At 46.4% G+C, this 14,718-nt stretch overlaps 1 protein-coding gene across 2 annotated transcripts in view; it reads right to left on the bottom strand.

Moving 5' to 3' along the window:
- The window catches only part of SLC45A2 (solute carrier family 45 member 2), a 71,357-nt gene that overhangs the window by 22,170 nt on the left and 34,469 nt on the right, over positions 1-14,718 (bottom strand). For both annotated transcript variants that reach the window (XM_083155008.1, XM_083155005.1), the window contains 2 exons: positions 2,742-2,885; positions 777-900 (listed from right to left, as the gene is read on the bottom strand). In XM_083155008.1, coding sequence (XP_083011134.1) covers positions 777-900; positions 2,742-2,885 — 268 coding nt within the window. The remainder of the gene's footprint in view (positions 1-776; positions 901-2,741; positions 2,886-14,718) is intronic.

The following is a 14,718-nucleotide window of genomic DNA, read 5'->3' as shown; positions in this document are numbered from 1 at the left end:
TACCGCATTTTTAGTTTAAAGAATCTCCCCCACAGCCCTTTACACTAACGCAATAAGGGTGGTGCAAAGTGTATAAAGGGCTTTCACTTATAGCTTCCTTCCTCCTTGGTCCAGAAATATGGTGCATGCTCAAAAGACTTCACTTTCACTGCGTTGTGCCATCTTCCAGAAAAGGAATCTGGGAATTCTTTGCTGGCAGAGGATTGACGCACGTGATGGCACAAGGCAAGAATACTATAGGAGCAGGGTGCGCCCCTGGTCCTAAGGTCACTGTACCTGATATAAATACGCAATCGACCAACGATGATTAGAAAACATCGATGGTTGATGGCCGATGTCGAATAGTTTTGCCATCGATGGGGGAGAACCAGATGGTTTCCCACCATCGATGTCAAGGTTAAACGAATAGTTTAATTTAACTGAAGCCCCGCCCCCATATTCTGATTGGCCCACAGGCCAATCAGTAAGAGAAAATGGATGACCATCGACATGTAAAAACATCGATGGTCATCCATTGCATAGTTATAGACCATCGATGGTCAGTTGCACTTTTTCCCATTGATGATCAAGGCAACGATGGCCATCCCTAATACGCCTACGTTCGGCTACTGTGCAGTGCTGTCAGAGTCCATCACTCATGTACAGTATTCATGCTGGGTAAGTAAAGCGATTCAGAAATCCTCAAAAAGAAAAGTAATCAAAGCAAAGCAGGGAGAAGCGACTCGTGTATATAAAGCTGCGGATATGATGCACAGCATGCTGGCTCAGTTACTTACAGGAGTACGCAGATGACGAGATGGCATTGATGCACATGCCCCAGCAGCCAACCTCCACACCGCGCTCGTAGATTAGGTATGCCGTGGAGTTATGCGGTGCGTATGGATTTCCATGGTAAACAATCTACAGAATGATCACAAATCTGTCAGTTACAGGCACGTTTCATTCAGAAGATAATAAAACAATGTCCTGAGTATTCTCCTCTGGTGGCTTATACATACATACATACATACATACATTATATACTGTACATACATTGCCTGGTATTGTTTCTGAGAGCTATTAAAGGGCACAATGTCTGTACCAGGAACTGTCTGTGCAGATAACAGCCTTCCCGTGTCCGGTGCAGGAGCCTGGCCGGGTATGGGTCATTGGGTCAATATACATTGGTTGGACCACAGAAAGTTGACATGGGTTGGGTCGACATCATTGGAAGGCGGGCACAAGCATTAGGTCAACACGAGTTTCACATTGTTTTCTCCCTAATATCGACATATTCGACATGGGCACCGTTGAAGTATACCGTGTCCCCTTGCATGGCTCTCTGCGCTTACCAAGCCTCGGGCACACTGTTCTACTCTCCCTCCATGCCCTGTCGGCACAAAATAAAGGTGAAGAAAACTTCACACCATGTTGACATATGCTTACACAGACACCCAAAAAAATCAGTCAACTTTTTGACTGTTGACCTTGCCTATGTCGACCATAAACTTGTGTCAACTGTCGACCATTAGTGGTCGACCAAGACTTTGTCAATCATTTATACTGTAACCCCTGAAAACAGCCATGCCAGTGCTTTTAAACTACTCCCCGTTACCCTCCCAAATGGTCCCTTCATCATTGCGAGCAGAATCGCAGCGGCTCCTTCATGCAGGCCCAATATGCTCACAGCACGCACAGCCTGTCAAATATCACTCACTGGCATGGACCATCATCTTTGTGTCCATTCCTGAATCAGGCCCTGAATATTAGGTCAGTGGTAGTAACAAAAAACGTAAATGCACCTGGACCAAACCATGTGGAAATGCAAGTACATTTATATTTCTGGGTAAATACCGACTGCTTTTGCATGCAGCCCACAAAAACTTCCAATTGCAGCTGTACTGGGATTGCGGTTCTTGGCGGACGTCCCTCTTCCTAGCTGTACATTTTATTTGCTACTTGCATCTTCATCAGCTCGCACCTTGTCCGGTCTGTATTTTGGCATTCACCTCCACTGATCCACCTACACACCCCCACTGATCCACCTACACCCCCCCACTGATCCACCTACACACCTCCACTGATCCACCTACACACCCCCACTGATCCACCTACACACCCCCCTGATCCACCTACACACCCCCACTGATCCACCTACATACATCCACACCTCCACTGATCCACACCTCCACTTATCCACCCACACCCCTCCACTGATCCACCCACACCCCTCCACTGATCCACCCACACCCCTCCACTGATCCACCTACACACCTCCACTGATCCACCTCCACACCTCCACTGATCCACCTCCACACCTCCACTGATCCACCTACACACCTCCACTGATCCACCTACACACCTCCACTGATCCACATACACACCTCCACTGATCCACCCACACACCTCCACTGATCCACCCACACACCTCCACTGATCCACCCACACACCTCCACTGATCCACCCACACACCTCCACTGATCCACCTACACACCTCCACTGATCCACCTACACACCTCCACTGATCCACCTCCACACCTCCACTGATCCACCCGCACACCTCCACTGAGCTTTCCCAACATGAGAACATTACAGTATGTTGCATCACAATTACCAAACTTGTTTAGTTCTGATTGAAACGCTGCCCACCCCATACATCATCCCTGAATCTGGGAGGGTTCCCTCAACCTTATGAGGTTATATACCAGGAAATTCAAACGTGTATTTGGTAACCATGCAGATTGCAGCTTTGTGTCGCCCACCTGCCCCATGAAGTCCGTGAAGAACAGCATATTGGCAAGGAAAGCCGTCCATCCAATGAGGTGACTCACACACAGGTAGCGGTAATGTGACGGCATCGTTACAAGAGCCAACATCAGGGACTTAAGGGTCATTCGTTTCTGTACCTGAAAAAAAAAACAGAACAAAAATTCAGCTGAAAAATAAATTATTATGGACTGATTAGACCTGCAAACAAAAACATTTACTGTACTATAGGGTTACAAAGAATGGCTTTGGGGGCTTGATGTTTCCATCAAGCCCCCAAAGGAATTATTTGTAACCCTATAGTACAGTAAATGTTTTTGTGGCAATTTGACGTAATCCAGCCCACAATGTTGCCTAGCGGTACTTCCGGTACTATCGATCATGAGTGAGGAACTTCGATGCCATCAAAAATTATACAATATTCAGTTTGGAGATCAGAGATTGACCCCAGAGTGACCGCTCACCTCTAGTTTTTAATGAAATCGTATTTATAGGCCAAAAGCGTACTCTGCATTAACACACACACACACCCCCTGCCGCAGCCAACATAAAAGAAGGCGTGGCCTAATTTAATGGGGAGTGGCCTTGTGCCATTTCTGTTTCTTCACTTAAGGGGGCATGTCCAGCATCCCCAGAGATGTAGAGCTGGCTGCCCCTGGGGACGAGTCTGTGTGTAGTCAGGGCCGGTGTAAGACTTCTATTCAACCAACTGCCCCCCCCCCCCCCATACTGCCACCAATACCCACTTTCCAAACCCTTTAGGCATACCTGCCTAACATTCTGGAATGGCAGGGAGGCTAAAAAATTGTGAGGTCCTCTCAGCCTCCCGGGGAGGTGGGCTAGTCCCCTGCTTTCCCTGGAGGCCCCCAGCACCCACCCCTTTGCCACCTACAACAGAGTACAAGGCAGCAAAGTAGGAAAGTATGCTTCAAAGGAAGGTATGGAGGTGAGGACTTAGAAGTTCCACAGCCGCCACCTGCATTAAGTACATCAAGAATCCTCATAGACATTCTTAATTTTTTGATAGGCAGACTTGGTGGCGGTGGTGGCGCCGGCGCCCCCCCCCCCCCCCAGATCCCGGCGCCCTGCACCTGGCTTGTGGCGCTACTGATTAATAGCATGCCCTTTGTCTCACAACCACAGCTGTACAGTTGGGTATGCTGTCGAGAGCTATTTAAAAAGCCCTGGGCACAGCAATTTTCTGGGGCCTGTACCCACACAGGAAAAATCAAAACTTACTCTTTTGCGGACCTGCACTGTCGCACCACATGTTTCCATACAGTGAATGGCTGTTCGCTTTCTGAGTGGCGGATAACTCCAAATATCCAACAATCTGCATGCGCACGGCCATTGACTGTCTGGCTTCAGCCTGGGAGGTAGGAATGCTGCCTGACTCTTCTGATTGTGTGTCTTTTTCTTTCAAATAAGGTTTCTTTTGGAGGTATCACCAGGCAGAAACAAGATACAGTAGAAACCTACAAGACTTTGCACCATATTGCCTACACTCCCGTATCGGCCGGGAGGATACCTAAAATATAGTGACCATCCTGGACACCTGTAAGGGTAGACAAGCCTTTTTTTGAGACATTGGGCCTTATTTTGGTTCATTCTGTCAAAATCCTTCTTAGATGGGCAAAACCATGTGCACTGCAGGTGGGGCAGATGTTACTTGTGCAGAGAGAATTAGATTTGGGTGGGGTTTTACTTCAAAGTGAGATCTATATTGCAGTGTAAAAATAAAGCAGTCAGTATTTTCCCTGCACAGAAACAAAATTACTCACCCAAATCTAATTCTCTCTGCACATGTTACATCTGCCCCCCCTGCAGTGCACATGGTTTTGTCCATCTAAGAAGGATTTTGTCAGAAAGAATGAACCAAAATAAGGCCCATTGTGAGGAAAGTGGGCTGTAGGGGGCGACAAATTACGTGACTCTTCCTGTATACTGCCGGTAACCTCAGCACTATATAGTGGGGGCCATGACCTCGATAAAGGGTCTTGGCCACCAAAAAACTCTTTTGCCACAATTCCCACCCAGTCACGTTACACCCCCCCCCCCATATAAGAGCATAGTAAAATACAATATAAAAAAGGTAGAAAAAAGGTGTCCAGAAAGTTGCTCAAGGAAAAGTGAAATATATCATGAGTGAGTGAGGGATTTACATGCCATGAAAATCTAAAAATTAAAAAATGTTAGCAAAAGGGGAGACTAGGCAAATGAACCTTCCCATATAGAAATAAACAGGGGGCTCCCCTGCTACAGTTCCTAATTGATACCGTATGATTGAATATGTTGTAACTGATGAATTTGCGTCTTGGTGGGGGGGGAAGTATCAATTCGTGGAGAAGCTGCCCAAATCAGTCCAACGAATCAGCTTCTGTCATTTATAAACAGAAGTTGAATATTTACTTTGGGCAAATTCTCCACTTTGTCCCTACCGGGGTTTGGATACATCTTCCCAGTACCAGGGACATGCAGTCAGGGGAGGCAGTGCTTCCCTTGTAAATTTGTTTAAAATAATACAAGAATATACCTAAAATTCGTATTCTGTTTCAGAAGTGTTCTCTTTCTATTATTTTAGCAATTTGAACAAGTGAAATAGTTTGTGAGGCACCGATAAGTGTGCCTCACGCTAACAAGTGTAAGCAGGATGAAGCGAAGGGGCAGGGCTAAGCCGTGAGTTAAAAAAAGCTGATTAAAAATAATGGTAAAAGCGGCACTTCTAGTGATTCATTGACAGGGGCTGCTGTGATTGGACAGCAGAACCAGCTGCTGTCCAATCACAGCAACCCCTGTCAATTAAGCTTCTAAGAGGTTCCGTTTTAATCCAGCTCTCCCCTGGGGTGGCATCGGCTGCAGCCAGAGGTGGAGGGCAGCAGGTGGCGGCCATGGTGAGTGGCAGTGCCTGTCTGGACACAGCCACCACCGCCAGTAACTAATGGTAAATTATCTATATAAAATTCCCAAACCATAAAGAAATGTTCCGCATATGTTTCTTCGTTTCACACCGCCTCCGCAAACCATATGGAAAAGAAAAATAGATAAAAAAAAACCCATAAGGGGCACTTACAGATGTACTCATTACCCGGTCCTGTATAATGGTTTTCTTTCCAATGGTACTCAGCAATCAGATCTTACCCTCTCTGGGGATACGATGATCAGCATCAACACGCTTCCAAGACAGCCCACTCAGGGCTAGAAGGAACATAATTAATGAAGTGCTGTTCAACATATTGACTAATTAAATGTCAAAAATAGACAATCCTGGATACTGTGAAAGATGTATGTGTTTGGTTGGCTACACTTAGGGCAAGCGGGGGTTAAGGAGAGCCTTATCTTGTGATAAATGTAAGACGTATCCGTGGACAGACCTCTGAGAAACGCACAGCCAAACTTCATATTCAGCAGGCTAGGAGAGAGTCTGGTTATGGTATAGATGGACGAGAGTTTCAAGGTGGACACCTAAGAATGGTCAACATACTGTAAACACTAGCTCGACATTGACAGACGGTCGCATAAACATGTTCAGCACAAGAAAAGGCCAACGCCACTTTTTCATTGGTTTAGTGTCTATGTCGACATGGACATCGTATAATTGTACAATGAACGTAGGCATGCTGCATATCATTTTAATCATCAGAAACTGCTTGTGCCTCCATTTGAATAAGTCACATTTAACTGGAAAAAAGAGTTGCCCGGTGCTACAGAGTCGCTGTTTAAGGTGACAGGAAATTATATGTATGTGGACACATCTGTGGGCCGTATTCAGACTTGCTCTCTGGTTTGCAAGTGTTCAGAGCCCAGCGAACATTTAAAGGCTGCACCGTTTAATGTACACCCACCCCCGCACTTCCCTGCCCCGGTACACGGCTGCCAATGCTTACTGCCCTCAGTCTAACGGCTGGCGCATACGCACTTCGTACCGTGTTCAGTAATTCCATAAATCGCTTGTGCTGCCAATTCCCAGCCTGGCAAGCGGCGCCTGTACCTGGCCCTGCATGTAATCTCCTACAAGCAGGTCCCTCCTCCCTCATCTAAAACTACTCTTGCTCGCTGGCTACATCTTCCGCCTTCTCTCTAGGCTCTACCTGCCCCAGGGCTTCACCACTTCTATGTCTTTCAGTGGATCTACACCGGTAAGTTGTACCGGGCCTGTGGTTACAGTTTCAGCTTTTGCCGAATATTACCCCTTGCACCAGTACCAATTGTACCCACAGACTGCGGCCATCGTTCTCCACAGTGTTACCTTTATTACTGCAGTTGGCTGGATACAATTCTATCACAGTTTACATAACAAAAAAAAAAGAAATAGCTACTTAAGGAAATGGTTTGCATTTTCACAGGAGAGTCACACTACCCACCAAGCGGCTGATCGGAGACTGACGGGCAGATTTATTAAGCTCGGTGAAGTGATAAAGTGTCTGTTTTTTTATCACCGGCCAATCAGCTCCCACCTTTCATGTTTCAAACCAAGCCTGTAACTTCACAGGTAGGAGCTGAATGGCCAGTGATAAAAAACAGACACTTTATCACTTCACCGAGTTAAATAAATCTACCCCTCAGTCTCCTAAGCTCGGTGAAGTGATAAAGTGTCTGGTTTTTATCACCGGCCAATCAGCTCCTAATTGTGAAGTTACAGACTTGGTTTGAAAAATGACAGGTAGAAGCTGATTGGCCATTGATAAAAACCAGACACTTTATCACTTCACCAAGCTTAATAAATCTGCCCCTGAGCACCATGCTGACAGATTAGTTTTGTTCTGCTACAAGAGAAAACATTGTTATAGTAAAATGAATAACCCAATATCAGGGAGCAGACCACTGTACGGCAGCATGTGACCAGTGTCACCAGTTACATTACAAGAATTTTTGGCACCAAAGCAAAAATTTGTTAATGTGTCTTTTATCCTCAATGGCCATCAGCCAATGTGTACTGTATATCTACACAAACTGAAAAATGTGCAGTTGTAATCCCAAAACGCGTGCAGTTCTGAGCAGGAAGGTTACGGCGGTTCAAAGCAGTTTTGGGGTGACATGGTTGCTGCATAAAAGCTACATTTCCATCTTGTGGCCTACCTTAAGAGACACCCTGTTGCAGAACAACAGAACTCTCAAAATTTTGGAGGTAGGGATTGGGACTTCCTGCTTGGTCAGAGGAGTGTCATGTTAGGGGCAAACAATGCTCCATCACCCTGGGGACGTTTCTAGAGCTCCCTGAGCTGTTGGGTCCTTCCAGTGGCAGAATACAAAGAGCAAGATTGCCCTCAACACGTCCCCCACACTGTAGCAAGCAGGGGGGCTGCAGTGGAGTTCAAAATTCAAATAGGGGAGGCCCAGCAACTGCCACTCCAAACTGACTCAAGGGCAGTTGGTGTTGCTTCCCTATTTGAATTTTAGACTGTGCTGCAGCCCGTCCTCTGGAGCCACCACTGCTTATATTGTTATTTTATTTCTGTGCAGGGTAAATACTGGCTGCTTTATTCTGACATTGCAATTTAGATTTGTTTGAAAGCAGTTTGAACACACCCCACCCAAATCTAACTCTCTCTACACAAGTTACATCTGCCCCACCTGCAGTGCAGCATGGTTTTTACCATTTTGAGAACAAATTTGCCTTGGGATCAGGTCTGAATTAGGCCCAAAGTATATTGATGGTGCAGGCTCCTCATGGAGGAAGAGAAACTGCCTGTGGTGGGCAATAAGGTTGTTTATTGCGAATGGAGTAAAGAGTTGACTTGGAGAAAAAGGAGGCAGTAGGAATTTGTAGTGGGGTACTAGGAACATGATGGGAGAGAAGTCAGAAACAGGTGAGGTTGGGCAGGCAAGCAGAGGGGTGGGAGGGTGACACAAGTGGAGGAGACTGGGGTAGGGGTGGGGAGTTTATAGGTGGGAACTGCGGTCAACAACTATGTCGTGTTTCAACACATACCAATCTGAAATGCAGATTGTGAAAAATCTGTCTTTAAGTTATTATACTAAACTGTTAAATATCATTATCAGATTTTTCTAAATAACAGAATGAAAAAAAAAAAAGTAAAACTCCAATAGTCTGTCCATTCAGTTAGGTTTCCCAAGGTTCAGTTATGTACAGGCAGGTGAGACAGAGCGTCTCCCGTCATACTTCAGTACACGCCAGAGTTCTGACTATTAAAATAAGAAAAATACAAAGAAGATATAAAAACTATGGTGCCTGTTTAGTTTCACGGCGGCAGCACGTGCCGCTCTAGCTATGAATCTTGGCAGCTTGCCAAACTTCCTTACTGCTCTAAGCTACGTTTATCAGCATAGCGCTTGTTTGAATCCTGGCAGCTCACCAACTGCTTTACATCTGTAATCTACGTTATCAGCATCGCGCGTAGTCATTCAGAAGTAGCGTAGTGTAGTCAGTGTAGGCAGTACGATCATCGTATTTACTGAAAAGCGTCTAGCGATATTCAGAATTAGCGTCCCGGTCAGAAACCGCGTCTAGTTCTCGCGACTAAGTCAGTCAGCTTTTAGATTGAGCGGTACACAGTTAGCGTAGTCAGTCAGCTGTTGTATTCTCTGAGAGGCAGACGTATCGGAGACATGGCTGCAGAGAGGCTGACTATCTTTACGTTGTCTCAGATTGAGGAGGAGGCAGTGTCATTTCTTCAGGGGCAACAGTTCCTACCTGAGACACAGACCTGCCCCAATGTCGTCATTACGGTCTCAGGTGTATGATATGGCAGGTGTGAATGTGTTCCTGAAACAACCCCACCATCCACGCCATCCTGAAGTGTGGCGAGCGCAGCAAACCCTGGGAGGGGACGAGGTACACGTTGTCCCGACCTTTTTTATACCCCCACCATCCACGTCGGTGTGGAGTAGATTTTATGTAGTGTGGCAAACGCAGCGAACCACCGAGCCCGAAGCGTGGAGAGCGAAGCGAGCCCCGCGAAGGGACGCGGATAACTTCACATGTATATTCCGCGACCGCTCGCCACACTATATAAAATCAACTCCACGCCGACGTGGATGGTGGGGGTATGAAAAGGTCGGGAGGATGCATACCGCTGCGCTCGCCACGCTTCGGGCTGGCGTGGACAGTGGAATAAACAAGGTTGACAGCTGTTACGTCGACAAGTGTCATTGTAGACAGGTTTACTAGTGCTTTTTAAATATTTTTGGTCTGTGTATTTTTTTGGATAATGCTGCACCCCTATACCCGACTAAAATTTAGACAATGTAAAGGGCTAAATTTAGATGCGCCCTTGTTAGCGGTTTGCGCAGCATCTAAATTTAGACGCTTTAAGCTAAAACGTCTAAATGAGCTGTACTTAGACGCTATAGCGTCTAAGTAGCAGACGCAAAATTCAGAGGCAACCTTTTATAGCGGTTTGCCGGGGTGTCTATTTCTCTGTAGAACTACAAGTGCCACAATGACCTGTCAGCGCTGGGCTGCCGCGGAGCTTATAACGTAGATGTCAGAAATAAGGCAGCTGGCAAGCTGCCAGGATTCAAATAGGCGCTACGCTGATAAGGTAGCTTAAGGCAGTCTGGCAAGCTGCCAAGATTCATAGCTAGAGCGGCGTGCACTGCTGTCGTGAAACTAAACAAGTACCAAAACTATTTTTGCATTCTTGTAACTATTTTTATAGTCAAAACTTTGGAGTATACTGAAGTATGACAGAAGACACTCTGCCCCACCTGCGCGCACATCACTGATCACAACCCACTAAATGCCCAGCAGTATATACCGCTGCACCTTTGGATAATGCCCACATACACCCTTGGGCTCATACACTACGGTATATGGGGCCCAATTCAGGGTTGATCGCTATCGTGCATTTTCGCGTTCAGGCCAAAATAGCATCAGAAATGTAAAAAATATCTAAAATTGCAATTCCCTCGTAATTTGACAGACAAGAAGGGGTGGACCCTGGCTGTTTTCTGGGAGTGTCAGAAAAAATGCAGACGTGCCCATGCGTTTGAAGAGAGTGTGTGTGACGTCAGCTCCAGCCTCGATCAGCCGGTTTCTGTCGCAGAGTTGTGGAAGGGTCGGACTTACTGTACATACATTTGCGCAGACCGGTAATATCTTTGGTACTTGTTTCCTAGCACGGCGCCACGATTCATATTGTATGACATTAAGTCGGAAAAATCGGTCACATCGCATGATGGGTAATTACTATGTCAAATCCCCCCCCCCCCCCCGTTGTTAACGCCACGCGCCAACCCGAAGCGTGGCGACAGTACGCCACGGGCGGCAGTACGCGTCCTCCGACCTTTTCATACCCCCACTATCCACGTCGGCGTGGAGATGATTTTATATAGTGTGGCGAGCACAGCGAGCCACCGAGCCCGAAGCATGGCAAGCGGACGCGCATTACTTCACATGTATTTCACGTCCGCTCGCCACACTATATAAAATCAACTCCACGCCGACGTGGATAGTGGGGGTATGCAAAGGTCGGAGGACACGTACCGCTGCGCTCGCCACGCTTCGGGTTTACGTTGATCGTCGCCTTGTGTTAACAATGGGGGGGCATTTGACATAATAATTAACCATCAGGGTGGGTATACAATTAAAAATCTGGGGGGCCATTTAACATTGGGTCCAATGTAAAATAGGTTCAGTCGCGTCGCGTCGCATCGCATCGCATGCCATTGTAATGGCATGCAATGCGACAGATTTAAAAATTATATAGGAAGGTCTTTAAAACCCGAAAATTGGGTCGGTCGGGTCTGATCGGGTCCCATCGCATACCTTAAGTTATGGTATGCGATGGGACCCGTCAGGCACCGTGCTAGGAAACAAGTACCATATCTTTTGATGGTGAATTAATTACGACAGGATGGTGGATTGTAAAATGTTCACTATTCACTCACAGGATTTGCACAGGGTGGGTGGCGGCTATCTACTCACAATCATCTGCAACTTTTCAGATGAGCAATGTTCTGAATCAGGCCCCATGTACATAAATCTGGCTCTGATACCAGCCAGTTCCTCCTCAGCAATTTAACTTACGGTTACCACATGGCCCTGCCAAGGTCGCAGTTTCAATAATATTCATTCACTTTATGAAATTACTGTGACTAAAAAGTAACAAACCGTTCCTGCAAAGTTTCTTGAAATTCCAGGTAATTCAGCTTTGCCAAGTCCTCAATTAAGAGTCGATATTATCAACAAAGTAAAAAGCAATAAATGTTTCTACAAAAACAGTTCTCTTGACCCAATGTCATGATTTACGTCATAAATGGAGGGTTCCCGTCTCCCGGTCTGGCATCTAATATGGAGACCCTGAGAAGACAAGACGTACAACATAACAACCCCGTGACCCGTTTTGTACAGGTTATCAAGAGTATTTTATTGAAATGAAGAAATGTTTTATCGTAACCGCCTAATATTTTTTCCAAAAACCGCTGAGAAAATTTCAGGTTTTATTTATGATCGAATTAGGATAAAAACCTACATTTAAAAATACATCTAACATAAAATAAAATAAAAATTTTAATAGAAAATATATATGTACGCAAGAAAGGTAAGAGGGCCTTGTATGACATTTCCTAAGTGGCTGCTAATATCCAAAGCTGCGGGTGGGGAGGGTACTGCCAGGCCGACTGATCCGAAGTCCCTCTGATAGCTGAAGCGGTATTAAGATGGTCTTCCAGCGGCCGCACAGTGGCCTTTCTGACTAGTCATAGAGTCATACCAGAAGCGGCCATGTCAGGGGAAGACCAGCCTGGTGTAGTTGTATTGGATGAGACCACGCCAGACAAGTGGTTAAATGTTTTTGTAATTAGGACGCTCGCACTTGGGAATGGCTGATGCTCACCCAAGAGCAATAGTAAATACCATTAAAGGTAGTTGCTCAAAAACATTCATCCTTGTTTTGGTATCATGCTCCCCATACCTAAAAAAGAACGACACACCTTACTGACCAAGTTACACATTAGTAATATGCAAGTCATTATAGGCTTTTTCATTGCTGCCATTTCCCATATTAGACAAAATTGTGTTTTAAGAAACAGATTTGCAAAAATGCATAAATGTGATTAAAAAGGTCAAATCTCCTTCAAATTGTTTCTGAAACATGAGACCAAAAACAGAAAGACACATTCATCGTAATGGGCACACCTTGGGAACAGTTTCTCCTTGATGACCACATACCAGTCTACTGTCCTGATAATGGTGTATAGCCACTCCTCTCTGGTCAGGTGGCCACACCCCTTCAAAATGTCTAGGCCCCTGTGAGTACATTTCCCTGGTGAGCCCTTCATGCAACAGTCCGACACTGGATATAGGGAGTAACCAATTATCAATAGGAATCTCTCTTCGGCCAATTTTATTCAGGTTGCTCAAAAACAAGGATACACATAAACAGGTACATAAACAAATACACATAAACAAAGATTGACGTCTTTCGTATAAACAACCAGGGAGGTTATGCCCTGTCTTACACTAAATAAGGAACCCCTCAGGTCCTGGCATCCTGACACTAGTGCCCCTGTCCTCCGTATCCCACTGTCCCTAGCTGTCCTATCACCTGGACACTACCTGCCGTGTGATGGGAACCCGGTCCATGCACACTTCCCATCTACCCCTGGGACCCTGTGAGTAGCTTTCACCAACCATCCTGCGGTTTACCCGCTGCTTCCAAAAACATGGCGTCATACCTCCCAACTGTCCCGCTTACCATGGGAATGTCCCGATATTTGGGAACGTTCCCGCATCCCGACCGGGGCCGCCATTGTCCGGTGGTGGGGGAGCAGTTGGGTGTGCCCCCCCAGCATGAAGAGAATAATTGCTGTGCGCATAGCGTCTATTCAGCGACGTGGAGTGGCGAAAACTGGGGGCGCGGCCTTAGGGCGAGACATCCCGCAAGGCCATGGCCCCTTTTCGTGCGTGCACGGGGCTTAGCCACGCACAGGTCCAGATCCAGGGGAACTCAAAGTTGGGAGGTGTGTGGCGGTACCGTACCCCTACATAAAATAGTGTATACCAGTGGTTCCCAAACTGTGTGCCTAGGTACCATGGGGTGCCTCAGGACACTTGCAGGGGTACCTTGGGTTGGTGGACCAGGATCAATTCATATTAGTTATGTGCAATGTAACAGGCATAAGCAGTGCTGGTGGCTGCCAATCATAATATATGTGGACAAACAGGAGAAAATCCTGTCCCTCACCACATAACTGACATAAAAACACAATGTACTTAATTTTATATTTTTTCCTGAATTTCTCAATAAGAAGCATTTGACCTAGCGGTGCCTTGAAAACATTTTGATGCTCTAGGGCAGGGGTGGCCAACCAGTCCGAGGTAAAGAGCTGAAAAATATCGGGGTACTTATATACTATCACGGCTCCCATCGCATGCCATATGTAGTGGCATGCGATGCGATTTTTCCGGGTTTTTTACGCATTTGTTGTAAAAATCGCATGCCATCGCATCGATTTTGATCACAAATGCATCCAAATGCATTTAAAATATTAGCAAACATGTTAAATGCACCCCAAATGTCTTTTTTCACACTGTTCCCCCCCCCCCCCCCCCCGCGGGCTTTACAGGTATCCGCTGCACTCGCCACGCTTCGGGCTCGGTGGCTCGCTGCGCTCGCCACACTTTCTATTCTCAACTCCGCGCCGACGTGGATAGTGGGGGTATGAAAAGGTCGTAGGACGCGTACCGCTGCACTCGCCATGCTTCGGGTTGGCGTTCATAGTGGGGGTGGTACAGTAACAAATGCCCTTTGGGGTGCATTTAACATCATTTTAACACGTCAATGATTTCTGTGAAAAATGGCATCGCATCGGAACGCATGCGATGCGATTTTTTCCTCTACGATGCCCATCGTGGGAGCCGTGATACTACACAAGTACCAATATCGGCAATTAAGCCAAAGAGCCGACATCATGCGCGCGGCAAAAAGGGGTGTGGTCAGGGGCGTAGTCATATGACACAAGGGGGAGTGGCTACATGACAAAACTTTATGCCCCCAGTGCCAGATATGC

The sequence above is a fragment of the Crinia signifera genome, chromosome 1, assembly GCF_055691185.1.
Source record: "Crinia signifera chromosome 1, ASM5569118v1, whole genome shotgun sequence".
NCBI lineage: Eukaryota > Metazoa > Chordata > Amphibia > Anura > Myobatrachidae > Crinia > Crinia signifera.
Note: the sequence above shows the minus strand (reverse complement) of the source record. Positions and strands in the feature narration are given on the sequence as shown.